We start from the raw sequence: 27,732 nt of genomic DNA on the forward strand, positions 1-27,732 counted from the left end.
ATAAAATGGAGTTTCACTACATATTTACAGAGCATGGGATCCAGACTTAGTCATGTTTAGACTAGACCCATTGAAATCAATGGGACTTGAGTTAATCATCACTTTCTTAAGCACCATTGATATCAATGAATCAACTCTAAGCTCTATTAAGTTTTGATCCAACCCATTCTGAATGCAAACAATAACTAATTAATAACTTAATTTGTCTTTCTTTTTTTAAAAAAAATGCAGTTCCCAACAGCACTAGATGTGACATTTATGGGTGAAGAGATTTGTAGTACTTTATTCTAGCAATCTGCATTGTTAAAGACATTCAGCAGACTGGTAGTAAAGACAATCATCATCATGCATTTAGTTCATTAGGTCCTTGTTATCAATGGAGGAAGCCTCACAACAGATTCCAAAACTTGTGTGCGTGTCACGCACTTAAGTCAACTATGATATGTTTATAAATCACTGTATTTCCTTTAAAGCTTGATGCAAAGAGAAAATCTTGTTTGTCGACAAAAACATGTGTGAAAGATCTTGGTGCTTGTATATTTAATTCCTGAAACTTCACAAATTTGGCTTTTTCTGCCTCCCAGAAATAGACCTGAGTAAAAGAATAATCACTTCCAAGAATAGCATATTGATAATTCTTTATCTGAAGAGGCTGGAATACCATTGACCCCCTTGATGGCATCCTTTGTAAATCCAGAAATTTTGAACCTCCCCATTTCATTACTTTGGAATCACCAATGAATCTGGTGAGACAAACATAAATATCCTCTTTCACTGTGAAGTGCTTTACAGCATAAACATCCTCCATATCTGGAATTTCAATAGGGTCAACAAATTTGTTTGTTCCTTTGTTCCACTGATATATGACAGGGTGCTGAGAACTACTTGATAGGATCAAGTGAGGCTTGCCAGCTATTTCAAGGTACTCCACATCAGTATCTCTGTACCACTCATGCAAAGACTGATCAGAATAAAATCCAATTCCATTCCATTTGTAAACAGTGGTGATTCCAGCTTTTGAACTGTCTGCAACCGCAAAGTACCATTCTTTTGCCATTGTGAATGTTTCAATGTCATTGGGCTTTCTGATTTTGAGAATCTCAATGTCCTGAAGTTTGGTAAATTTATTTGCATTAATATCTCTTTTGTATATATGGGAGCCGCCAAAGAGTTGGGCAACTATGATGTACAGGTTTGTCTCAACAATGACAGGCTTGCATACAACCACTGAAGTCCCTGCACAAAAACAGAGAAAAAAAGATTAAAAGATGGCATCATCATCAACTGGCTTTTAGATCAGGCAGGATGATGTTTCTGTAAGTCACTTTGAGTCCCTTTTGTGGGGAAACATGACATAACAACAACAACAACAACAATAATAATGAAACATCTGTACCTGTAATGTTGTCAAAATTCCTAAAAGTCCCTTCCACATGGTCCCATTGAAGGAAGATACATTTTCCAGTAAAAGGCTGGGAAATAACCACGTATTCATCATTGTTGAATGAGAAAGTGTCCACTGACAGAGACTGATATGGCAGCTTTCGAAATACAACAAATTCTGCAAAATGCATACCAAAAGATGATGTACTCCTTTTTGTTGTTGTTATTTTAAAAAATTACTTGTTCAGACAGTGGTTAGTTTCTAAGTCCGTTTTTCATTTTAATTAGGCAGTAGTTAAAATAAGAGTTGAATTTTTTATTAAAGAAAGAACAAGTCTGATCAGCCTGACTGCATAAACTTTAACCAGGTTTTAATTACACTCTTTCTCACTGCAGCCTTTGCAATAGAACTACCTTACCTCAAATCATGAGTGTAGTGTAATAATATCTCTGTCAATTTGACTTCTTCTGAAATGTGATTGTGGCTATGAAAGCCTAAGTTCTGCTACTGCAACAAGATGCTATCATTTCCAGTCAGTCAGTGGGAAGTGAGGAAAGCACTATCTTCTCCAGCAGAGTGAAAACCAAATAAACATTACTGACTCTCACATTATGGAAACCAAATAATACAAAGGATAAAGTATTAAAGGAAATAAATATATGCATATAAAAACATAGTTTGCTCTAAAATACATTTATTCAGTTATTTAGTCACAGAGGTCTTCTATGAAATGGTTATCTACTGTAAGTGATGTGCTTTCTCAACGCATGGGCTAAAAGTTTTAATCAAAAATGGAAACAATTATTGTTACTAGAGCATACCTCTGATGCGTTAAATATCCATAGTCAACATGTGTATTTAATGTAATCAGTGTAACTCTCTGTAATCAACAGTCCTGTTATTTATTTATTATGATGCTACCTTATCTAATAGCATATAGGGTGGTGTACAAAAAAGGGCCATAAATCTAATGATCAAACTAAATATATTCTTAATTGGGGATGGGGGTGGGAACCAAGGCAAGAAAATACAGGTCTGTCATATCACTGACTATTATTCATTTATTTATTATAAATATTTATAAACCACCCTTCACCTGAAGGTCCCAAGGCAAAAATGCATAAACTTCAAAATCAAACTTCACATTAACACTAAAACCAGCATGAAACAACCAAATACCAGATTCAAAATATCAATGAAAAGACAGCACAGCAACCAAAATATATGAATTGCCACAGACATTTCCCGCCCCCCACAAAATCTAGGATAGAGCTGTGACTACACCTGCTGCCAAAATGAAAGCAAGGTAGTTTTGAGACACACCTCAGAAGGGAGGTCATTCCAAAGATATGGGGACATGGCAGAGAAAGCCTGGCCATGGACTTCTACACCACAAACCTCATTAGGCATGAGAACCATCAGCAGGGCTTTCCCTGAAGATCTTAAAACTCAGGCAGGTTGGTATGGGAAGAAGCATTCTTTCAAATATTTGAATCAGGGCTGGCATCAGACTGCAGCAGGCCTTTGAAGGTGGTGATGTCAATGCAGTGGCACTACCACCACCACCAGAGGCTCAAATAGGCCCAGCCATGTCAGAGAATTAATGCACTGTGCATGCACACCTGCTATCACTCAAGATGGCAGGGGCATGTTGATGCCCCTGTCGCCATATTGGGTGATGGCAAGCATTGGGTGATGTGCAGTGTGCTGCTGCAGCAATGTGGGTAGTGGCATGGCCAGCCCATGCCAGTAGCGGGGGAAGGGTGTTGCCTGAGATGGTGGCTCCTGCTCCGCGATCCATGTTGACATTGGGTCATGGGGCACATGCTCCATGACCTGATGCCAGTGCGGATTGCGGAGTAGGAGCTAAACCTGCCTAGCCCCAGCAGCAAGGTCTCCTGACAGACACAGGGACCCTTGGCCAGTGCCCAGCCTGGCCACTTGCTGGTGCTAGGCCTGATTTGGCTCTTATGTCACTTAGGACCTTAAATGTCAACATAAGCACCCAGCAAACTTAACACAACTGAAAGGGCATGTGTAAGGATATCCAACACTGTGAGAAGAAATGGAAGGGCCTAGAGATATGAAGCCCCCTCAAAAAGACCTGGAAAAATTCAGGGGGGGGAACCATTTTCCCTCCCCGCTCCCTGAATTTTTCTTGGGTTTTTTTCAAGAAAATTGGGGGAAATGGAAACAACTCATTTCCCCCCAGAATTTTTCCAGTTCTTTTCCAGACCTTCACATCTCTAGCCTGCCCCTGCCCCTTTCTCCAGCTACACCCTGAGCTGCACAGGAGTGCTTGGGATACAGCAGAACTCAACAGACAATCACAGCATAAAATCAGTTTGCACTGTCACCCACTTCAGTGCAACTTTGAACTTTGGGGAATATGGTGAAGGGGCATCATTATGAAAGGGCACTTCACTCACACTCAAAGGGGAGCACAGAGCACAAACAGGGCACTTTGCATAAAAACACAGGACTTTGTGCAAAGCATGTCTCCAGAGCTCATGAAAGCTGGAGAACAGATGTGCTAACATTTCTCTTCATACCCGAGGAGGAACTCCACAGCGGCGTGAAGGACAGCCATCCCCAGCGGCATACACTACCATGGTACAGCATGAGGAAGGGGCATGCAAAGTAAGCCCCTTCTGCAAGGTAAGCCCAGGAAAGTGAGAAGCCAGAGCTGCAAGACCATAACTCATAGAGGTACCAGTCAAGTACAAAACAGACTCACAGCGGTGGGCAGATGAGAGGTGGGAGGAAGTTACACTTAGGGGAGAAGAGAGGATCAGTGTTAAGTGCCAGAGGAACAGATACGTGTAAGAGAACAGCAATTGAGAGATTGAGGCCAAGGTTGGGGAGCCAATGGATAGTTAGAGAACAGGTGCAGTTAGAGGGCTATGGTGACGGGAAGCAGCAGAGCAGGAGGGAGGGAGTGTGGCTGGAAGAGGGGCCTATCATTGGTGCATGGTGCAAGTGCTTGCCTGCCAGACATGGTGACTGGCAAAGGAGGGAGGCATGGGAAGGGCCATGGAGGTCAAATGGATTGGCTAGAGTCGCAGCTCAAAGAACTCTCTGGTTATGTGATCCCAGCCCTGGGGAAATTCTCCCTCATCCTTATCACTCATGCTTCCCCATCCACTGCCAGGGATGCCACCCAGGATCTTCCTTGATCTGGTTGTAGGCAGCTTCCTGTGTATGGTGATGTTGTAGAGCATGGCATAGGCCATCATCTCTTTTCAGGGGAGCAGGGCATTCTCCTCAGCAAAGCAGATTGGCTCATACTGTTTGCGCCCTGCTGGATGGGCCTCTAGGCAAGAAGGGCCTTCCCTTGGGGACAACATGGTACCCAGGAGCCGCCCAAGCAACATGACTGGGGCAAAGCAACTTTGCACTGGGGTTCCCACATTATCACACTGCCCATCATGGCCCCTGCCAGCCCTATAGCCAGCCTTCCTTGTTAGGTGGGATAGCCACATTTCTAGGTGGGGCATTTTAGGGGGGGAGGTGGATAGCCTCTTCTTAAACTGCACACTTTGGGAAAATCAGACATTAGGCCTGAATTACAGCCTAGGTGGCCAGCCAGCCAGCTAACTGTAGTGCACACAGCAGTGTTTCCGTTCCTCTGGGGTTGTTTTCATCCTTTGGCAAGTACTCAAGAAAAAAGAAGAAATAGCCACTATGACTGTGAGAACAGAGAGTACTTTAAAAGAGTAAAGGGTAATATGTACCCTATTTTTTTCAGATCACTATAAGCTATTTCTTTATTTCACCCTTTAGCAATAAGCACCCAATCTTGCTCTGCCCATCATAATAGCTGCAGAATAAACAAACGTCTTACCGCAGGCAAACAAACAAACTTCTTTATCGCTGGCTGGGTACAGAACACAACTGAAACTGAAATTGAAACTAAAAAGCAGAGCAAAGGAAAGTCCAATGGGGAGAGTCGACTCTAGCTGAAGTCCATAATTCAAAGTTCTAATATTTAACTCTTCAAGGGTCATGTTATTATACTGGCTGTTTTTTTCAGGATCACTTAAGTCATTATAGGGTGATTTATTATTATTATTATTATTATTATTATTATTATTATTATTATTATTATTATTATTATTATTATTATTATTATTAATTGTATTTATATACCGCCCCATAGCCGAAGCTCTCTGGGCGGTTTACAATTAAAAACATTAAAAACAAATATACAAATTTAAAAAACACATTTTAAAAAAGCAATTTAAAAACACATGCTAAAATGCCTGGGAGAAAAGTCTTGACCTGCCGCCGGAAAGATAACAGTGTTGGCGCCAGGTGCACCTTGTCAAAGAAATCATTCCATAATTAGGAGCATGAAAATCCTCAGTCAGGGAAAATCTTGAGAGAGCAGACTTTCAGAGGCTCTTCCAGATGAGGCTTTTGTTGTGTACTCACCCTGCCTTATTCACTGAATTTTTCAGAGGGCCCTGTTCTTAAATTGTTCCTATTCTTAAAACAAATTGTCATTCTTTTAATGGAGGCTGTCATTGTCATGTCACAAATTAAAAAGACAATTTCCCCAAAAAAATCTGGTGTGCGTGTGTGTGAAGGACATATGGGGGGCAGTGCCCTCATTCCCTCCCCCACCCCGGCTACTGGGCTTCCTCCTGCTCCCCTTGGAATTCAGGCTAGCCCTTCACCTAACAGCTCCCTATAGGTCCTAAGGAAGTGAAAGAGGTCAGGCAGAGCATCAGGGCCAAGAAACCCAGGCACTGCTGGTAAGGGCAGCTCTGGAATGTGACTCCCAGCCTCTCAGCCCTAAGCAGGGTGTTGGACTTGGTGACTTTATAGGCCCCTTCCATCTTTACTATTCTATGATTCTAATTGATTCACTGACACACTTTGGACCCCTGCCTGACAGTAAGTGCAAGTCTGCTCCCCATTAAGATGGGTGGTTAGACAGGAGGGGGTCTTCTCATGGGTTTTCACAACTATAAGCTCCAGTAAAGCATTTGGGGCAGCTCCTATGCTGTCAAGCATAAACAAGATCAGCACAGCACATGTCTTCTTTCTATTATTTGGGCTGATTGCAGGTGTTGCCACCACTCACCATATGCTCAGAGGCACATGTTACCAAATTCATCCAAGCTACACAGGAAGTGGATTGGACTGTGAAAGACCAAACCAAATCATGTTTGCATTTTGACCAATTTGTAGGGCAGTCCAATATCTCAGAGAGGAGGTCAGGTCTCCTGCTCCCCTGGTGCATTCACTATAGCTGCCCAATTTCCCTGCTTTTTAAAGTTTGATAGGAATATCTGTGGGCTATAGGTACATTCTTAAACCGCAAGGTTTTTTGCCTATTAGTGAATAGATTTAATGATTTGAAAAATATGTGCCAGTAATGTTAATGCAATAAATGGAAAGTGTCTGGAAGACTTACCTGTAATAATGCAATCAAATTCAATGGGAGAGAGGTTGTTGATCTTGCGTTTCTTATACTCTGCAGGACTTTCACAATAAATGTCCTCTACTGTTGCATTTGTTCTGCTCACCCACGCCACTAACCATTTCAATTTGCAATCACATTTGAATGCATTTCCTCTAAGGTCCCTAGTGGGGCGAAATGAGTTTTTTTGTAGGTGCAGTACAAGTACTTTTAAAACATTAATTTCGCATTTCTTATTGGCAAATATGGTTGTAAATTTATTTTCAAACATTACGATCACCCTTTCACCCAAGATGACTTCACAAAGGGTACTGTCAAAGTTCAGCATATTAAGTCCCATTGATTTCAACAGGGGAGATTTGTGCAAGTGCTTTGCTTTCCCATTTATGAGCTTTGCCCATTTTATTCCACACATATAGACCAGCCTTTCCCAACCTTTGGGTCCCCAGATGTTGCTGGATGACAATTCCCATCAATCCTGACCATTGGCCATGCTGGCTGGGGTGATGGGAGTTGTAGTCCAACAACATCTGGGGACCCGAAGGCTGATATAGATCTCAGTAAATATTGCTGGTATACATAGCCAGATGTGTTCCTGGCTGCCTCTGAAAACGTCCCCTTCCACAACCCAAGGCTGTTCTCATAAGTGTGAAGGCAAATTGCAGGTTTGCCATGGCTTGCTTTCTGCTAGCACAGGCTGCAGTTATGAAGGAGACATCATGGCATATCATCTGTCCCATTTTTGGAGTTTTCCTATAATTAGGGTGTTTATCAAACTTCAGCTTTCTATCTGTTGTGGAATTACACAAATAACTGTAACAATCCTGACAGTATTCTAATCAGTGTTTTAATCTATGTGAAAGGCCCAGTTCAAAACAGAGTATTTTGTTTCCTGTGCGGCAAATTGAACAATTAGATAGCAATCACCCTGCTGCTACTTTGTTTTGATCTTGGTATTTTGTTTAAAAGCTTTTAAAAACTGAACACCAAAGTCAGGACCATTCAGACCATGGTATTCCCGATCTCTGTATATGGATGTGAAAGTTGGACAGTGAAAACAGTGGATAAGAGAAAAATAAAGTCATTTGAAATGTGGTGTTGAAGGAGAGCTTTTTGCATACCATGGACTGCGAAAAAGGCAAATAATTGGGTGTTAGAACAAATTAAACCAGAACTATTGGTAGAAGCTAAAATGATGAAACTGAGGTTATCATACTTAGGACTCATCATGAGAAGACCTGATTCACTAGAAAAGACAATAATGCTGGGAAAAACAGAAGGAAGTAGAAAAAGAGGAAGACCAAACAAGACATTAATTGATTCCATAAAGGAAGCCACAGACCTGAACTTACTAGATCTGAACAGGGTGGTTCATGACAGATGCTCTTGGAGATCACTGATTCATAGGGTCACCAAAGTCGTAATCGACTTGAAGGCACATAACAACAAGGCTGGAGCAATATTTAGTAACAGAGTAAAACGTGAAGTTCTTGCTATATGTCCTAAGGGTCTTAAGAAAATATGCTAAAATGAGAGAATCCAGTAGGTGCTTGAATGCAAATTGATTAGGGCTAGGCAATGGACAATAAGGGCCTGTTCACATGGTGACTTACTGTGGGATTGATGCTACTTGCATTCCCTTTTAATTCGCATGATTCTCATGACGTTGCAGGCAAAGAGAAGCTAGGATGCAGTTTTTCCCTTTAAATCTGCATTAAACCAATCCAGGGATAATGCGAAAAGTGAAGGAAAAAAGTATCTGCTTCACAGTGTTACTCCATGTAGGTGCTTTGCTCTGATGTTTTTTGCTGGGAGGGTAGATCATCACTTTCAGATACTCCCCTTTCTCCGCCCACTAAACTCTCCATGAATTCCATTTTCTTTTCGGCAGCTCAAACAGCCACTTCCGACTCACAATGTTCTCCTGCATCAGGAGGAAGTGATTTGTTACTGGCGCTTCCTACTACTATCACTGACACTGTTCTTCTTTCTTTCTGTTTTAAACTTTGGCACAATTCAAACTCTTTCTACGCAAACTCCCCTGGGCTTTGCAAAAGTGAAGCAGTGCTGTCGATCTGCAGGAAGGAAGCAAATGTTGGGCTGCGAAGCGTATGGTGGCGGCGGCAATGCCCTGGCGCAATAGACACAGGGCAGCCCAGAGGGCATAATGAGTTCCGCTGAAATCACTTTTATGACCCAGGCTAACAACTTTGGTAGCTGCACACAAGTGTGCACACATGCATAACCCATTCTTTTCCCATAGATAGCAATAACTGAAAGAGAAAAGGGAAACTTCAGGGTGGGACTCACAGTTAAGACTTTGCTTTCCGTGGCAAGGCCAGGGGGAAAGGAGGGGAGAGAGAGCAGGCAGAACAGGAGGAAGAGGGGGGAAATCATTGGCCTTACACAGCGAAAGAGAAAGGCAAGTTCTGGCTCCATGTAGTGCCACTGTCCCAAGATAATTAGAAAATAATCCTGTTCTCTGTGCTTTTCTTCAGGAATAAGGAGTGGGGAATGATAATCGGAGAGGGGGGGGTCCAGTCAGTGTCATGTCAATTTCATGCAGAGGCACTCTCCCGCCTTCAGCCTTGAAGCCTGAACAGTCATGGGATTGCAATTGTTTTTTCAAGGCAAGAGGGGGAATTTACTCTGAAAAAAGGGACCTTGGAGAAATAGGGAGCAGATGACCCTACTTCTTTTCAACTGCCAAACCTCTGGAAGTGGTTGGGGTCAGGAGAAAGAGCAATCAGAGGGAGTAAACATGTAAATTTGGGGTCGGACCACAAGGAAACAGCGATCATAAACCTTTCCAGAGTAATGCTGACTAGTGTGAACAGAAAACAGCGGATTGGAAGGTAGGAAGTGTGAACCTTGCAAATCTATAATGATAGCAAAAGCTGCGTTTTTAATATGAAGTTCAGCTCCCATGTGAATCAGCCCTAAGGCTGTGAACACATTCGTTGCCTACAGCCAAGCATTTCCATTGGCCACACCTGGAGGGGCAACAGGTTGATCTGAAGCAAATTTTAAAAAGACACACACTCAAGCTGATCCCACCGGTCTTTACAGTAAAAAGGGGTGGGATGTGACTAGCATCATGTGCCCCCATTTTCAGAAAAGAGAGATGGAGACAAACTGAAACCAGCAGAAAAGTAAGTGTCTCTCTGCCCTAATAGCCAATCTTCAACGAAACTCTTGTGCTAGCGGAATAACTTCAACTAGTGCAAGAGGATTCCACCTCTTCCCCCCATGCATGCCCCAAACCATCCCCATATTTGCTCTGGGGTATTGGGGAAAACCCGAGAACACATTTAGAAGATGTGCAGGGGAAGGAGAGGGGGAGAACATTCTGTTGTCTAAAGAAAAATCCTTGCACTGACAGAACATTCAACTTAGCGTTACGCTGAATACAACAACCCAAAGCTTTTAATGGGCAAGAAGTATATCTGTCACTTTGTGCCCACACCACAAGCAGCTAGACCCATACTTAGTGTGTAATAATTACTACTGAGTAATGATCTCTTGTCTTTCCAACCACAGTGTTAAAATGAATAAGCTTTCTTACACGTTTGTTAAAGAATCCAAGCCTTTGAATATGTCTTTTGGGAGTGTTTGGAGATTATTGTTGGCAAGACTCCTGTAAAACAAGATGTTTTATTATTAGTGCTAAATTATCCTTTCATTATTTTCTAGTCTGTTTCAGAAAATACTTCTATGGAAACAATCAAGGTGTGCAATGAGGAATTTTTTATGTGCTAAGGGTTTTTTAGGATTATTTTTCAGAATACCTATTTTACTACATTTTTCAGAATACTTTATTTAACAGTCCTCTTAAAATATTATGTTCACATGCTCTCCAATATTACTGTAGAATGTAAAGATTTCTTGTGTACCTTGCCAATATTTTGACCTTGACATATGTACCACTTTTTGCTCTTTTTTCATTGTTATTAAGAATTTCAAAGATGCAAAGTTATTTTATTTATCACACACACATATACGCACACATCACCCCACCCCTTCAAATTTAAAAATAACAACACACAATCCAGACGACTTACACAAGAATTGTATAAGGGCTCAATCCAACTTGTATTTGTGCTGGGCTGCAGGGAGTTAATAAGAACATAAGAACATAAGAAGAGCCTGCTGGATCAGGCCAGTGGCCCATCTAGTCCAGCATCCTGTTCTCACAGTGGCCAACCAGGTGCCTGGGGGAAGCCCGCAAGCAGGGCCTGAATGCAAGAACACTCTCCCCTCCTGAGGTTTCTGGCAACTGGTTTTCAGAAGCATGCTGCCTCTGACTAGGGTGGCAGAGCACAGCCATCGTGGCTAGTAGCCATTGATAGCCCTGTCCTCCATGAATTTGTCTAATCTTCTTTTAAAGCCATCCAAGCTGGTGGCTATTACTGCATCCTGTGGGAGCAAATTCCATAGTTTAACTATGCGCTGAGTAATGAAGTACTTCCTTTTGCCTGTCCTGAATCTTCCAACATTCAGCTTCTTTGAATGTCCACGAATTCTAGTATTATGAGAGAGGGAGAAAAACCTTTCTCTATCCACTTACTCCATGCCATGCATAATTTTATACACTTCTATCATGTCTCCTCTGACCCGCCTTTTCTCTAAACTAAAAAGCCCCAAATGCTGCAACCTTTCCTCATAAGGGAGTCGCTCCATCCCCTTGATCATTCTGGTTGCCCTCTTCTGAACCTTTTCCAACTCTATAATATCCTTTTTGAGATGAGGTGACCAGAACTGTACACAGTATTATTTATTTATTTATTTATTTATTTATTATTTCAATTTATATACCGCCCTTAGCGAAATAGCTCTCAGGGCAGTGAACAAACAAAATAAAATACAATATATCATAATAAAAATACAAAACATATACAAACAAACAACGAAAAGCACAGCAAAAACAAAATAAATACTACAAAAATTAAAATACAGATTAAAAGATTTAAAAAGTTAAGAAGATTAAAATGCCTGGGAGCATAAAAAGGTCTTTACCTGGCGCCGAAAAGATGGAAGTGTAGGCGCCAGGCGTACCTCTTCGGGGAGGCAAATTCCAAATGCGGCCAAATGCGGCCGCACCATAGATTTATACAACAGCATTATGATATTGGCTGTTTTATTTTCAATACCTTTCCTAATTATCCCTAGCATGGAATTTGCCTTTTTCACAGCTGCCGCACACTGGGTCGACATTTTCATCATGCTGTCCACTACAACCCCGAGGTCTCTCTCCTGGTCGGTCACCGCCAGTTCAGACCCCATGAGCATATATGTGAAATTCAGTTTTTTTGCTCCAATATGCATAATTTTACACTTGTTTATATTGAATTGCATTTGCCATTTTTCCACCCATTCACTCAGTTTGGAGAGGTCTTTTTGGAGCTCTTTGCAATCCCTTTTTGTTTTAACAACCCTGAACAATTTAGTATCGTCAGCAAACTTAGCCACTTCACTGCTCACTCCTAATTCTAGGTCATTAATGAACAAATTGAAAAGTACAGGTCCCAATACCGATCCTTGAGGGACTCCACTTTCTACAGCCCTCCATTGGGAGAACTGTCCATTTATTCCTACTCTCTGCTTTCTGCTTCTTAACCAATTTCTTATCCACAAGAGGACCTCTCCTCTTATTCCATGACTGCTAAGCTTCTTCAGAAGTCTTTGGTGAGGTACCTTGTCAAAAGCTTTTTGAAAGTCTAAGTATACTATGTCCACTGGATCACCTCTATCTATATGCTTGTTGACACTCTCAAAGAATTCTAATAGGTTACTGAGACAGGACTTTCCCTTACAGAAGCCATGCTGGCTCTGCTTCAGCAAGGCTTGTTCTTCTGTGTGCTTAGTTAATCTAGCTTTAATAATACTTTCTACCAGTTTTCCAGGGACAGAAGTTAAGCTAACTGGCCTGTAATTTCCGGGATCCCCCCTGGATCCCTTTTTGAATATAGGTGTTACATTTGCCACTTTCCAGTCCTCAGGCACGGAGGAGGACCTGAGGGACAAGTTACATATTTTAGTTAGCAGATCAGCAATTTCACATTTGAATTCTTTGAGAACTCTCGGGTGGATGCCATCCGGGCCTGGTGATTTAATAATAATAATAATAATAAACTTTAATTTATAGGCCGCCTATCTAGCCAGTGGCCACTCTAGGCGGCGTACAATAAAAACATGATAAAATACAATAAACAATATGTACAGTACAATGCAAAAATTACAGTATTTAGTAGATTGTTCAATTGAACTAGTGCACCTTGGAAGTCTCAAAGGTCGTAAAGGCCTGATGGAAAAGCCAAGTTTTCAGGCCCCGGCGAAATATATCTAGGGAAGGGGCATGTCGAAGATCCATTGGGAGGGAGTTCCAAATCGTGGGGGCTGCCACAGAAAAAGCCGTCTCCCGAGTCCTCACCAACCTAGCCACTTTAGTCGGTGGGACCGAGAGAAGGCCCTGAGTGGCAGATCTTGTAGGGCGGCACACTTTATGACGTTGGAGGCGCTCCTTCAGGTATACTGGGCCGAAACCGTATAGGGATTTAAAGGTTAATACCAACACCTTGAATTGAGCCCGGAAAACAACTGGAAGCCAGTGAAGATTGTATAACACTGGGGTGATATGATCATAACGGTGGCTATTCGTAAGTAAACGAGCCGCCGTGTTTTGTACCAGTTGTAATTTCCGGACTGTTTTCAAGGGTAACCCCATGTAGAGTGCATTGCAGTAGTCTAAACGAGAGGTGACCAGAGCATGCACTACGAGTGGGAGCTGGTGGACAGGAAGGTAGGGTTGCAGCCTTAGGATGAGACGCAATTGACCCCAAGCTGCCCGGCATACCGATGAAACCTGAGCCTCCATGGTCAGCCTGGAATCAAGGATCACCCCGAGGCTGCGGACCTGGTCCTTCAGGGGCAGTTTTACCCCATTAAACACCAGGTCAATATTTCCCAACCCTCCTTTGTCTCCCACGAGCAGTACCTCCGTTTTATCAGGATTCAGCTTTAGCCTGTTTCTTCCCATCCATCCACTCACGGAGTCCAGGCACTTGGACATGGTCTCCACAGCCAACTCTGGTGAGGACTTAAATGAGAGGTAGAGCTGAGTGTCATCCGCATATTGGTGGCACTGCAGCCCAAACCTCCTGATGTAGCTCCCAGCGGTTTTACATAAATGTTAAATAGCATGGGAGAAAGGATAGAGCCCTGTGGCACACCGCAGTTGAGGGGCCAAGGGTCTGAAACCTCATCTCCCAATGCCACCTGCTGGTGTCTATCGGAGAGAAAGGAACGGAACCAGTTTAACACTGTGCCTCCTATTCCCAATCCCTCCAGACGATCCAGTAAGATACCGTGGTCGACGGTATCGAAAGCCGCTGAGAGATCAAGGAGGACCAGAAAGGTGAATTCTCCCCTATCTAGTGCCATCCTCATATCATCCACCAGAGCGACCAAGGCTGTTTCAGTTCCATGTCCAGTCCTGAAGCCCGATTGGTATGGATCTAAATAATCCGTTTCGTCCAAGTGCGCTGATTTGTCAGTTTTTATATTGTCTATTAAGCCTACAACTTCCTCTCTTGTTACTACTGTTTGTCTCACTTCCTCAGAATCCCTTCCTGAAAATGTTAGTTCAGGTTCAGAGATCTGCCCTATATCTTCCACTGTGAAGACAGATGCAAAAAATTCATTTAGCTTCTCTGCAATCTCCTTATCGTTCTTTAGTACACCTTTGACTCCCTTATCATCCAAGGGTCCAGTCGCCTCCCTAGATGGTCTCCTGCTTTGAATGTATTTATAGAAAAAAAATTTGTTGGTTTTTATGTTCTTAGCAATGTGCTCCTCAAATTCTTTTTTAGCATCCCTTATTGTCTTCTTGCATTTCTTTTGCCAGAGTTTGTGTTCCTTTTTATTTTCTTCATTCGGACAAGACTTCCATTTTCTGAAGGAAGACTTTTTGCCCATAAGAGCTTCTTTGACTTTGCTTGTTAACCATGCTGGCATCTTCTTGGCCCTGGTGGTACCTTTTCTGTTCTGCAGTATGGACTCCAGTTGAGCTTCTAATATAGTGTTTTTAAACAACTTCCAAGCATTTTCGAGTGATATGACCCTCTGGACTTTGTTTTTCAGCTTTCTTTTTACCAATCCCCTCATTTTTGTGAAGTTTCCTCTTTTGAAGTCAAATGTGACCGTGTTGGATTTTCTTGGCAATTGGCCATTTACATGTATGTTTAATTTAATAGCACTATGGTCACTGCTCCCAATCGGTTCGACAACACTTACATCTCGCACCAGGTCCCGGTCCCCACTGAGGATTAAGTCCAGGGTTGCCATCGCTCTGGTCGGTTCCATGACCAACTGGTCTAGGGAATAGTCATTTAGAATATCTAGAAATTTTGCTTCTTTGTCGTGACTGGAACACATATGCAGCCAGTCTATGTCCGGGTAGTTGAAGTCACCCATTATGTGGTAACATTTCCTAGTTTGGATGCTTCCTCAATTTCATATCTCATCTCCAGGTCTCCCTGAGCATTTTGATCAGGGGGATGATAGATCGTTCCCAGTATTAAATCACCCCTGGGGCATGGTATCACCACCCACAACGATTCTGTGGAGGATTCCACCTCTTTTGGGGTTTTGAGCTTGCTGGATTCAATGCCTTCTTTCACGTATAGAGCGACACCGCCACCAATACGTCCTTCCCTGTCCTTCCGATATAGTTTATATCCAGGGATAAGCATATCCCACTGGTTTTTCCATTCCACCAGGTCTCCATTATGCTCACTATATCAATGCTCTCCTCTAAGACCAAGCACTCCAGCTCTCCCATCTTGGTTCGGAGGCTCCTAGCATTAGCGTACAGGCACTTGTAAGCAGTGTCTCTCTTCAAGTGTCTTTGGCACTTGTGGTTTGGCCTGTGGTAATTTTGCCCTTCTGAATTGATATCCTGTGCCCCTGCTCTCACAATGCCTACTTCTAGGCCTACCCCTTTTAACATTTCATCATTTCTTTGGTTTTTATCCCAGGGGGGAGGTTTATTCCGAACAGGACCTTCCTCAGCTCCTGTTGAGTTGGATGTGGCTGAGCCAGCAGTGCTGCTGGGCTCCACCTGCAGAAGGCACTCATCCTAGCTGAGCCACGGCACTGCCAGGACCCTGACGGCTCAGCTGGGGATCCACCGGGGAAGCCCAGCCCAGTGGATGGAGAGCTGGCAGAAGCCGGCATAAGGGTGTTGTGGGGGCATGGCAGAGGAGGACGCGGTGGGGGAAATTCTGCTGCATCCTCCTTGCATTTTTATTCATTCTGTTTGTTTGCTTATTATTTGGTTTATATCCCGCCCTTCCTCCCAGCAGGTCCTGATCCAGGTAAGATTGGCCAGCAGAGTAAAAAATTTTCCATGTCAGTCAATGGAGAGTGCTTACTCCCCGGTAGGGGTATTCGCAGGAGCTGGCTTCTGCTTTTTTGGTCCCCAGACTGAGCTGCCATTTAGCTGGCCTGGCAACTCCCGAATGGGGAGTGGATGCCGTAGAACTTTCTGCCGGCTCCTCCGCCAGCCCTCCCTCTGCCGGCTTCCCATTATTTGGATTGCTCTGCCCAATACTAATTTCATCTTGTGCATAAATACAATCGTGGCATTCAAGAAGTCAAAACTACATGTTAAAAAATCCACTTCTGTTGGAAATAAATTGTCTAAAGTGTATTCGGTATTAAATAGCTTTCTGCTATCAAAAGGCCAAATTATAATTATAGGATTTTTTTATGGCTGCTTGAATCATTGTACTATTATGTAAAAGTTAATTTGAGTGAAACTAGTGTTTGTGTGGTCTATCAGAAACTAAATTAATCAGCTTCCGTAATTATAAGGAACACTTTAATAGCATCATTATCACAAATCTATTTGATGTGCTTTACCATGAATATAATGGCCCGGTTGAGACCTTATGCTAAACTACTGATTAGCATCACATGCAGAGACTGCAGTGAATTTCAGAGTCACGTGCTCCCTTCCATCCTCTCATGGGGTGGCCTTGAGAAGGAGATCAGAAGCATATTTCTGTTTTTAAACTAGCCGGAGTTTTTCTTTATGTTGGAAGGAGGGGAGAGAGATACTTATTAGTTCCAGAGCTTGGAAAAGTTACTTTTTTGAACTACAACTCCCATCAGCCCCAGCCAGCATGGCTACTGGATTGGGCTGGTGGGAGTTGTAGTTCAAAAAAGTAACTTTTCCAAGCTCTAACTATGATTTGTTAGCAAACTAGGATTAAAAAAATGCCTCAGCTTAATCTTAGCTTCTTTGAAAAAAACATCATAGCATAATAAGGAACTCTGTTTCACGGAAGTGAAAGTTTTTGATCTCTTTGTTGCAACCACACTGGAAAAGAAGAGAGAAAAGGGGGTATGTGAGCCGAAGGATTGCTTCCACTTGTGAAAAAGGGCAGATGTTTGTTTTGCCCTCATTAAAACAACAACAACAACTTGCTAGTTTACAGAGCAGGGATGGCAAACATGTGGCCCTCCAGAGGTTCTTGGACTACAGTGTCTACTGTTTTTGCTCACTGGCCATGTTGACTGGGGCTGATGGGAGTTGGAGTCTAACAACCTCTGGGAGGCCACAGGGCAGCTGATACAGAACCATCTATATACATGGCATCTGAGCATAATGCACAGGGGTGACTGATAGTATAATATACTTATGAAAAGACAGGGACTGAACTGACCACAGCTCCAGCTCCATAATGGGATGCTCTCCTGTAGGACGTATGATTCCCAAATCCCATCCTCCAGTACTGTCTTTCTTGCAATTATTCACTCAGACCTTTGGAGGAAGATGAGGCATCAGGGTGTACCTGTTTTTGAGTTTCTGAGATTGACCTCGGCTCATTAGTTTAATTGAATTTAATCTGATTCTAATTTTACTATGTTTTAAGGGTTTTTTTAAAAAAGTTTTGTATGTTTTTTGTTGGTTTTAAATTATACACTGCCCTGTGATATTTGGATGATGGGCAGTTTAGAAATAAACATAATAATGTTTTCATGCAAAACAATTCCATTGTTTTATACAATTACCTTTAAATGATGTATGTTAAGACTAAATCCAGAAAAAAAAAATAACACTTTGAATTACATATGCATTTCTTTTTGGACATATTTTTGGCATGTTCTCATATTCAGAAAGTAGCCTTATTTTGCGAAAATATATTTCAAATATGATTTATAATATAGATAAATCTGGTTTCTGCTAATGGTCCTTATTTGGCTTTGAAAGGTCTCTACTAGCACTTCTCCCTTGAGATTCAATCCAAGGGATATGAACCCCATGGCCACACAAGCAACACCTGCATTGGATGTTTCTTGGTTTATACAGTGAAAACTTGGTGAAGTTTTAAAAGTATTTTGGTGGCAAAGCTGCTGAAGGAAAAAATGTAGAAGAAACAAATGTGCTATATTATTGTGTGTTATTCGCCTTTCTTTAAATTGCAAACCATGTGACATACTAAGAAGCTTTACTTTCATTCATCTATGCAAAAGGCATTATGCATAAAAAATATCACTTGTGTCACACTGGCTGAGATCTAGAGAATGACGTTAGGTGTATCCAAGAGCTTGGGGATATCCAGTAGAATTGTTTAATTCCCCTCCCCCATTACATGGCGAACCTCCCTAATAAAAGAGCCTTGTCATGAAGCTGCTATTCAGGAAAAAGGAAAAACAAGCCCCAAACTCCCTTGGCTATGCAAACTAGTTTCTTGATTCCTTGGATCCAGGCTGTAGATATTGACACTAATCACAGAACAGGGTTTGGATTATTAAGTGGCATATTAGGCATTTGTCTGTTTAATTGTATAATTAATTAATTAAAGGCAAAACAAATCAATCAAAAAAACCTATAACTGATTAACAGCTTCAAAACAAATATGCCACTAAGTTAAGTATGTAAAGATGGCAAGCAATAAAATTAAGAAGATAAAATTTACTTACAGGTGAATTAAAGATTTCAGTCCTCGGAAAGAGGTGTTTGAAAGTGACTTGATGTTGTTGTTCTCTATAAACCTGCAATGGGTTATAAAGGCAGCTTGGTTAAAGTGATATCTGTACCTCAAACAGTGATCACTCTCAAGAAATCTTTCAACTCATTTTTCAACTCACAAATATTCTAGGTGAGGAAGGCCCATGAAGGCATCGCCACTAATTACATCAAAAGTATTTGCTGTAAATAATCTGCATAAAGAAATATGAAACAGAGAATAATTAAATAGTGGCATGCTCTTAGAGCAGATTTAAAAACATTGCTGGTTCTTGGTTACACTGAGAGATGAAGAATAATATGTCTCAAAAGACATACTCCATGCTCTGCATAAGAACTACTCAAAGGAAAGATTGTAATACAAAAGCAGACAAAGTCCAGATCCTCAGCAATCAAACTGACATACCTTTGGGAGATAGGCTAGTGGTAATCTATAAATATATGGCTATTTAAAATGATGGAGCTTCACAGTGGTTTCTGGCAACTGGTCAATGTACTCTGCAAGCTTTTAGCGAAATAATTTCTCACTAGGCTGAGTACATTTGTTATTACCTGCATATTCAAAAACATCCTGTGGTTATTCAAAATTCTCTTTCTAGCACATGAAATAAATTGGTATAGATTTACACAAATGACCCCGATTTCAGAGCTCCATCTCTGCTCTCAACCACATACAGAATTTTTGAATGGACAGGCTTCCACATTTACCTCAAGGGTACATATCTTTGTGCACGTTTGTATGAGCGCACACAACTGTCTACTCCATTAAGGCTGCTATCCTATACCCACTTTCCATAGAGTATTCCCTATTGGATTCAGTGGAGCCTACTTCTGAATAGACATGAACAGGATTGCACTGTGAAATGAATGAAGAAGCTCTTTCAGATCCAGCAAGGAATCAAAAGATCAGTAAAATAGTATTTTAAATGTTTCTCAGTGCTACTACAAAATTGTTACACGGTTTCTGTCTCCTTATAGTTAGACTTCTCTTCCATTTCACTTTAAGTAGTACTGCAAAATTATAATTTGTTTGCTGAGATTTCCTAATCTAGTTTTGTAGCTCAAATAAGGTTTAGACAATAATTCAAGTTTAATTCAACTATGGCTCCTGAAAAGGGCTTCTTGGCAAAAGATGCGCTTGGCAAGGGGTTGGATGCAACTTAATAAAGATTAAACTTGGTAATTAGAGCTTAATAAAACATCTCTGTTCATGTAATATTCCAGGTGATTCCCCTCTTGTACTGCAGTTCCATGTGCCATAGGCTGCCCACACTGTTCAGGAAGGCCCTCCAACCCTCTGAAAAGGCTTTTAAATGTATTAATTTATTATTTATTAATTAATCACTCTTATTTGAAGAACACCTTATCTCCTATGACTGGCATCTTACTCATCTTACTAATAACTTCCTTGTCCCATTTCTACAGGACTTGGAGGAAATGAAGTTTGGCCATGCACCAGTCAGATGACCAGTAGCAGCTAGTAGTTTATCCCATTCCTCACCCTCCTCAACAAAAATTCTGCCATGACAAGGAAAGTGTCCTCCTGGCCCCAGCCTCTGCTCCAAAGACCAGCAATTAGGGAGAGTTTGCTTTTAAATAGCTTCCCACCCAAGTAGGACTTTACCATAACTGTCAGTTATCCTATCACTGCAACAGTGAGGAGAAGGACAGTTTGGCCCCAGCCACTAGTCAGTAGCCAACCAACAATGACTAGCAGGCATTTTGTGATTCTTGCTCTTCTGTGGTTGATTATCAGACCAACAGCACTGACTTTTTTGAGGCATTTACATGCCTATCTCGGAGGCACTAAAATGGAGCCTGGTCCATTTATTTGTTCTTTTTCTTATCCTTAAAAAAATGTAAATATGCATGTAAGCAAAGTTGGAATATAAACAGAAATGCAAAGATGGGGCAGGGGCAGGGAGAGAGAGAGGACTAGAAGGATTGGGTGGAAACTGCAAGGAAGGAGATACTGGCTAAACATTAACAGAAACATTATAAGCGAAAGTTATTTGATATTAGAATAGTCTGCCTTGTTAGGTGGCAGTATTTAAACAAAGGCTGGGTGATCATCTGTCAGGGAGGCTATACTTGTAATATTTCTGCAAGTTATTGGACTAGGTGACTCACAAGGTCCCTTCCAACTATAGAATCCATTCTATCATTCTGTAGCCCTCTTCAAATATTTCCACATGTGCAATTCCAATTGGAAAGCGGGGAAGGAGGAGGCATGCTCCATAGCACCACCCCGACTATCATGTCACTATTACCAACTTTGTCATCCTCCATGTGTTGTGGGCTGAACCTCTGTAGTGGGGAGCCTTCTCTACTCATGTAGGCTCCCCACATGATTTAGAACTAGGGTTGCCAGGTTCAGGGCCTGAGACTGATCCTGTATCTTTAGGAGAAGGGAAAGTCAGCCAAGTGCAGGTGTTCTTGCAACTCTGTAATAGGAAAAGCCACAAGGTGGAATTCTCCCTTCCCCCTGCACAACTTTTAAAGATACAGAAGACCTCTTGGTTGCCAGGCCCAGCATCCAAGAGGTCTTCTGTGTCTTTAAAAGTTGTGCAGGGGAAAGGGAGAATTCCACCTTGTGGTTTTCCCCATTGCAGTGTTGGAAGAATACCTGCACTTGGCTGACTTTCTCTTCTCCTAAAGGTACAGGATCAGTCTCAGGCCCTGAACCTGGCAACCCTATTTAGAACACTACTCTTCCAGGGTTCTAGGTCACACAGGGAGCCTACACAAGCAGAAAAGGGTCTGTCCTGCAGACGTTATGCCTCCAAAGTATGGAAGGCAGTGAAGCCCGTGACAGTGATGCAACAGACCAGGAAGGCCCAGGGAGTGCAAACCTGCTCTCCCCTCTCTTCACACAACTGGAATTGCATGTGGGGAACATATGAATAGGGCTTATGTTTCTATCGATTAGATAGTAGACTGATTTATATATATTCTGTTTTCACAATGCATTAAAATTATTCAGTATGTGTGTGATTAATTTCCATAATGCATTCTGACTGAGGAGTCCCGCAGAAACAATTATTATGATATCTGTACAGATGCTGGAAGAGAAAGGGGAAGATGAAGAGGACTCCTGAGAGCAATAGAACTAGAGGGGCAAGGAAACAAGTAAAAAACAGAGGGAAATGTCAGTGTTTCAGCTTGAATGTTTTGTATGTTTGTATCTTGAGGCTTATGAAGATGTGAGTCAAGATATTTTTTGTTTTTTGTTTGTTTTTGCATTTGGAGATCCTGGCTGGGACCGAAAACCACTGTCCATGTGCCCAAACACTTTGGAAGGTGCACTGGGCCTTCCCTCATTTCCTCATTGAATCATAGGGTGCTTCTAGATTGTTGCTATTTTTGAGTGGGAATAAATCACATACCAGCAAATTCAGGTTCCTCTTGCACAACAAACCTGCTTCCCCAATAGACTGGACCATTTGTGATCAGAAAAGTGACCGGAAAATGCACTAGGAAGTATGTGATAACACTTCCTTTGCTGCAACATAATCTAATCTCCACACCCAAAAAAACCCAGAATGAATGCTTATTAAGAGCCGGCGGCATCTAATCTCCCCGCAAACAAATCAGGATGAGTGGTCAATAAGCAAGTCATCTGGAAATGTGCACAGATTCTTGCTCTGCCTTGGAGGCTACATCTAAGAGCCCCCTTTATTTCAGGAGCACCTTTTTGGGCAGTGCAGAGAGTGGTGCAATTAGAGTGGGGGGCTTTGAAAAGTTCCACTTCGCATAAACAAACTCCCTGAATCTCATTTTGGATCCTGGTCACTGATTCTTTTGTAAGCATATTGCAGGAGAAGCTAAGCCTTGAACCTCAGCTCTGGGTGCCAATTGTGGGCCGGAGCATGACCCCAGACAGTGACAGGAGGGAGGAGGTGGCATCTTTCCATCCGTCTCCAGCTCTCGTAGGATTGATCACAATCCTGGGCAGTCTCAGGACAGCACCCAAGGGGTGGAGCCAGGCCCAGGCCTTTAAAAGGCCCCGGCCTGCTGAGTGCCAACCTCTTTCTTTGCACGCCAGCTTTCCTGCCCACCCTCTCTCTATTTTTAGGGCATCACTGAGCTTTGTTGAACTGGGTTACTAGTTGATGAGGTGGGATAGGAATTTTTCCTCTCAACGAATCTGGCCCCATGGTTGAGCAGGTTTTTTCAACTATCCCTCAGTGGTTCGCTATGCAACTGTTAGGCGTTCATTCACCTCTATCACAACTTTAGGCGGAAATGGCATTGGGCAGCATCAATCATAAGGGGAACTCCCATAAGGGGTCCAATGGGGTACATGATGGCCACATACCTAGCTCTGGAGGGGCATCACCTCATCCAGGTCATAACGCCTCCCACTGGTTGGTCAATGGGATTACAGGTGCCTTGGGTTCATGCCTCACTTGGGTCTAATGTGGGCCATCTCCCAAGGGTAGTTCCTAACTGCTTATTGTTTTGAGTCAGCATTCTGGCACCAAGGGCTACCAGAATGAAGGAGATCCTTGCCCTATTGCCATGCCATAGGGCACCCTTTGCTCTAATCAATAAAGTTGTGGCTGTACTTCACCAATAAACCTGCATCTGGCTGTGTTATTCCCGATGCTAAAGGGGGGGCACATCATGCTCCTACCACACAAGTGGTGTTATATCTATCAGTTAAACTTCATTGCAGCCATGACTCAGTGTTTGGGTCATCTGGAGCTATCTGTTCTATGGGCAACCCTTCTATGTGCACCTGTTATCTGAGTGTGTCACGTTGTGGACTGGGTTATGGGTGCTGATCTGTGCAGGGTTGGTGTGCACTGTACAGATGGTCTAGCCTTGCCTTACCCCTTATGTACCTAGTTGATCACTGTGCTCTGCAGGTGAGGGCCTCCTGCAGATACCATCTTATCAGGAGGTTCTTTCTGCAAAACATAGGAAGTGCACCATTAGTGTAGTGGCACCCACCCTTTGGAATTCCCTTCTCTTAAAAATTAGACAGGCACCATCTCAGGGCCGGATTAAGCTGAGGAGGGCCCCTAGGCTGATTCTGAGCTGCCCGCCATCCCATCCCATCCCATTCCCCCCGCTTCACCTACCTTTCCACTTTTTTTGCAGCTGCGCACACTGCTCGCGCAGGTTTGCCATCAATGAAGATGGCGGCCGAGGTTTCCCTAAGGGGCTGAAGCCTCTGCCACCATCTTGGTTGATGGCAGCAATGTGCATGTGTAGCACGCATGCGTGCCATCAACAAAGATGGCGGCAGAGGCTTCAGCCCTTTAGGGAAACCTCGGCCACCATCTTGATTGATGGCAAACCGCAAAAAACAGCGGAGAAAAAGGTAAGTGAAGCGGGGGGATGGCGGGCGGTTTGGAAGCTCTTGTCCTGCGATCCGCTGCTCCTGTCCTGCTTCCGTGGATCGCAGGCCCCCAAGAGCTCCGGGCCCCTAGGCTTCAGCCTACTAAGCCTTATGGATAATCCAGCCCTGCACCATCTGTGTTATCTTTTTGGTGTCTACTGAAGACCTTCCTCTTTCAACAAGCCTTTTAAGTAGAGACCTTATCCCAGTCTGTGTCTATGTTGGAGCTGCTTTTAAAGATGTTTTAAAATATTTCTTTAATTGAATGAATTCAAATTCATCAGCATTTGAACTGAATAGATGTAATGTTCAAACAAAGATATTTTTAAGATGTTTTAGATTTTTAAAGATGTTATTAGTGTTTTGTCCCTTGGGCTCCTGGAAGGAAGGCCAGAATGGAAATTTAATAAACTGCAGCAACAGGAGGTTATTCTTGAAAACCCTTTGGGATCCTTCCAACTCTTATGGTTGTAAGTGTCATTTGGGTTTGTCTGTCAGGAGATAAAGATTGGACGTAACTATACATGCAGATTAACTGTCAAGGTTAGTTGGATTGTGTGCTTCCAGCACAGCCCATGGGGTTGCACTACCCTGCCTTCCTGGCCATATCCTCTACACATTCCTTGAGAAATATGATCCACCTTGCAGACTTCAAGCTACACTCTCTATAAAACATCATGACCTTTCTCTATATACTATAACATGAGAAGGCCATAATTTTAATGTTATTGGTAAAGGACTTAATACCTCTTCTCCTTCGACCAATAAACTGACTTTCCAAAATATCTCAAGCAGCTAAGGGTCTAACTGAATGGAAAGAAATTAATCAGAGAGGCTTGTATGGCATCAGCTCTAGGGGGTGTAAGATTTAAGGTGTAAATCTGTGTATTAGCAGGGGTCATCAGTGTGGTGCTCCTGGGCACACATGCACCTGCAGATCCCTTCCCTGGTGCCCACATGGTTCTCTCCACTGCCTCTGTTGAAATTAGGCTTGAAAGAAGCATTTTGCTGTAGCCAATAGAATAGGTTACAATGTGTGCTTGGTTGTGAAATGTGTGTGGGTATGCAAATGTGCCCATGGGTCCAAAAAGTTTATGACCTCTCTTAATCGTTATCTTGTATCCCTCCAGCACCACATTTGTTACAATGCAGTGACATCTGGAACAGAAATCTATGCTTCTAAGTTTGGAAATTTTAGTATTCTAAGAGCACGTAGTGTCTCTATTTTACTTAGATTAAAATTTATAAGTTGCTTTTTTCCACCTGCAAAAGCAACCTCAAAGCAGTACATTGTCAGTCAAGAAAACGTGCCGTGTCACTGAGAAGCCTTCTGAGTGGGCCACCTTGCACGTCCTATGCACTACACAGCCAGATAGCAGTGCAGGTAGTGTCTCACAGCTAAATGGCAAACTCATGATGTGCATTTCCCTTTATGGACAGACAAACAACTGAAATGGTAACCATCTCTTTCCCAGCACAGATTATGTGTGAACGTTGCCCTTTTTTTGAAATATGCTCTTACTCTGAAAAGGCTTGTGTGGGATAATGTGTATGGGGACAACATAAAGGTTTCCATGGTAACTATATTTACTCATTTGTCCTGGATTCAAAACCTTACTCTCTGTGCGCATGGCTCCCATGACAGTAGAGAAAAAGAGGAAGGGACATAGCATCAACTATCAGGGCATCAGCATTTGAAATGAATAGATTTAAAGTTTGAACAGAATGTAATGTTTTATAGGCAAGCAAAATTATGCACTACACTGACTTGTATTGTTTATATTACAATCATGTACACTACACATACCTAATTTTCTTTTTTTAAAGTTGAGTGGGAATATTTCTTGACTTGTTTCTGAACCAAAACTGTTGTATTTATGGGCAATACCATTCTATATGTCTTTGTTTTGCACAAAGTATAAATTTTCTTCTGAATCAAAACATGCTCACCTCAGAAATATTTCTGAGATGTACCTACTGCACAAAACACAGAATATCTTCAATTTTTATCCAATTTTTAATGGAGAAGAAGGGACAAATTCAGCCCTACCTCAAAAAATATCTATGGAAAATACTAAGCATCTACCAAGCAAATGTTATGAGTTTTGCTAGCAGAATTGTCCCATTAAAATTCAGGTCTTGATTTTGAAAAGAGCCAGGCTATTTAGTCAGCAACAACTCTGAGGCTTTACCAATACCAAATTCTAAAAGTGTAGAAAATTAGTCATGATGACCTATTATTTTCATGCCTTTAAAGTGCAATACATGAATTTAGGAACACTATGTGGGAACATAATATACTGTAGCTCCCTTAAAAAGAATCAGGCATCTTAATTTAACCTAGCCAAATAATATTGCCAAATAAACACACTGATGATAACAGTAATGATAAAGATAATGATGATTAACAAACACTAAAGAGGCACACAGAGTTTTTAAAAATCCACTCGGTATGGCACACCTTTAATTACCTTTACTGGAAACACTGGGATGCATTTTGTTACATAATAGACCTGCACTATTTCTTATAAAACAAGTACAAAAGCCCTGTTACTTTAGATACACATTGCTTTTAGATACACGTTTCATAGCAAGTAATCATGAGATAAATCTTTCTCACAGAAGTTGCAGAGATGGTGAAAAGACAAAACTCCTTTCTGGGATTTTAGTAAAAGCCGATCTCACAAAGGAACTGGAAAGGAAAGAAAACAGACCTTATGTTAATGTAAGCTCCCGGAATAGTTATTTACCAGTCCACCCTGACTCTTGTATCTCAAAAGATCATTTCTTGTCATAATCACAATGAATTTCATTTTAAAAAAGAAAATGGATGTTACCAGTTTCCCATCACTCAGATAAAGATATAAACGAGATATCATTTTTTTTGTATGTCATCGGAGATAACAACATTTTATGTCCTCACCACCACCACCACCCCAGTTTTGAATGCTGGAGGTATTCACTACTGCAGGCATCATTCAGCCTGCAGGGAAAACACCACACATGCTTGCTTGATTTTAAACAGAAATTAAAGAACCAAATGCTTACAGCCCTTACAGTGAGGTAACGTCAGGTGAAACGCTGCGTGGAATAGATCTGGCATTTTCACATAAAGCGTTATCTTTGGTACAAATACACCAAGCAGGACATGTTGTCTTTCCTGTTTTGCTCTCTTCAATCAGCAACAGTACGGAGAAAAGGCATAGCAAAGAAGCAGTTCTTCTAAAGGGCTTGCTGGCATTTCCCATTCTTTTGATCCACTCTGGTTCCAGCCAGTTGAAAGAATGATATCCCAAAACATGAACAGGGTTTTTTTCTGTTATTCAGCCGCTGACTGTCTTTCTGTTAAGACCAAGCAATATTTCTCTCTCTCGTTTCCAGCTCTTTTCTGTCTCTTTCCCTCTGAATGTTTTTTTTTTTTGTAGCTAGAAAACCTGCAGCTGATCTGTATGTTTCTTTCTATTCACTCAAGCAGTGTAGCACTCTCAGAAAGGGGACCTGCGAGGTGCTGTAAGGCAGGGAGGGGGGGAATCCAACCA

General features: G+C 42.1%; 1 protein-coding gene across 2 annotated transcripts; it reads right to left on the reverse strand.

Annotated features, from left to right (window-relative positions):
- On the reverse strand, positions 1 to 27,732 carry LGI1 (leucine rich glioma inactivated 1). 2 transcript variants are annotated; one of them, XM_061634353.1, is made up of 8 exons: positions 27,251 to 27,732; positions 26,814 to 26,885; positions 18,969 to 19,040; positions 18,801 to 18,872; positions 10,378 to 10,449; positions 6,807 to 6,976; positions 1,397 to 1,561; positions 1 to 1,236 (listed from the first exon to the last, which is right to left on the reverse strand). In XM_061634353.1, exons 1-8 carry the CDS (start codon positions 27,439 to 27,441, stop codon positions 419 to 421), a joined length of 1,632 nt encoding a protein of 543 aa, XP_061490337.1. In that variant the 5' UTR covers positions 27,442 to 27,732; the 3' UTR covers positions 1 to 418. The 2 variants fall into 2 exon arrangements, with proteins under 2 accessions (XP_061490337.1, XP_061490338.1); XM_061634354.1 differs by having other exon boundaries at positions 27,242 to 27,273.

Source organism: Rhineura floridana, chromosome 7, assembly GCF_030035675.1.
Source record: "Rhineura floridana isolate rRhiFlo1 chromosome 7, rRhiFlo1.hap2, whole genome shotgun sequence".
NCBI lineage: Eukaryota > Metazoa > Chordata > Lepidosauria > Squamata > Rhineuridae > Rhineura > Rhineura floridana.

What these genes read in the sequence shown, in the direction of transcription:
- LGI1 (XM_061634353.1), bottom strand. Translation starts at nt 27,441, where the DNA reads ATGGGAAATGCCAGCAAGCCCTTTAGAAGAACTGCTTCTTTGCTATGC. An exon ending in CTTCCTCACCTAGAATATTT is followed by an intron (nt 18,873 to 18,968) that starts GTGAGTTGAAAA and finishes AACCCATTGCAG; the next exon opens with GTTTATAGAGAACAACAACA. An exon ending in TTGGATTCTTTAACAAACGT is followed by an intron (nt 6,977 to 10,377) that starts GTAAGAAAGCTT and finishes TCGCCCCACTAG; the next exon opens with GGACCTTAGAGGAAATGCAT.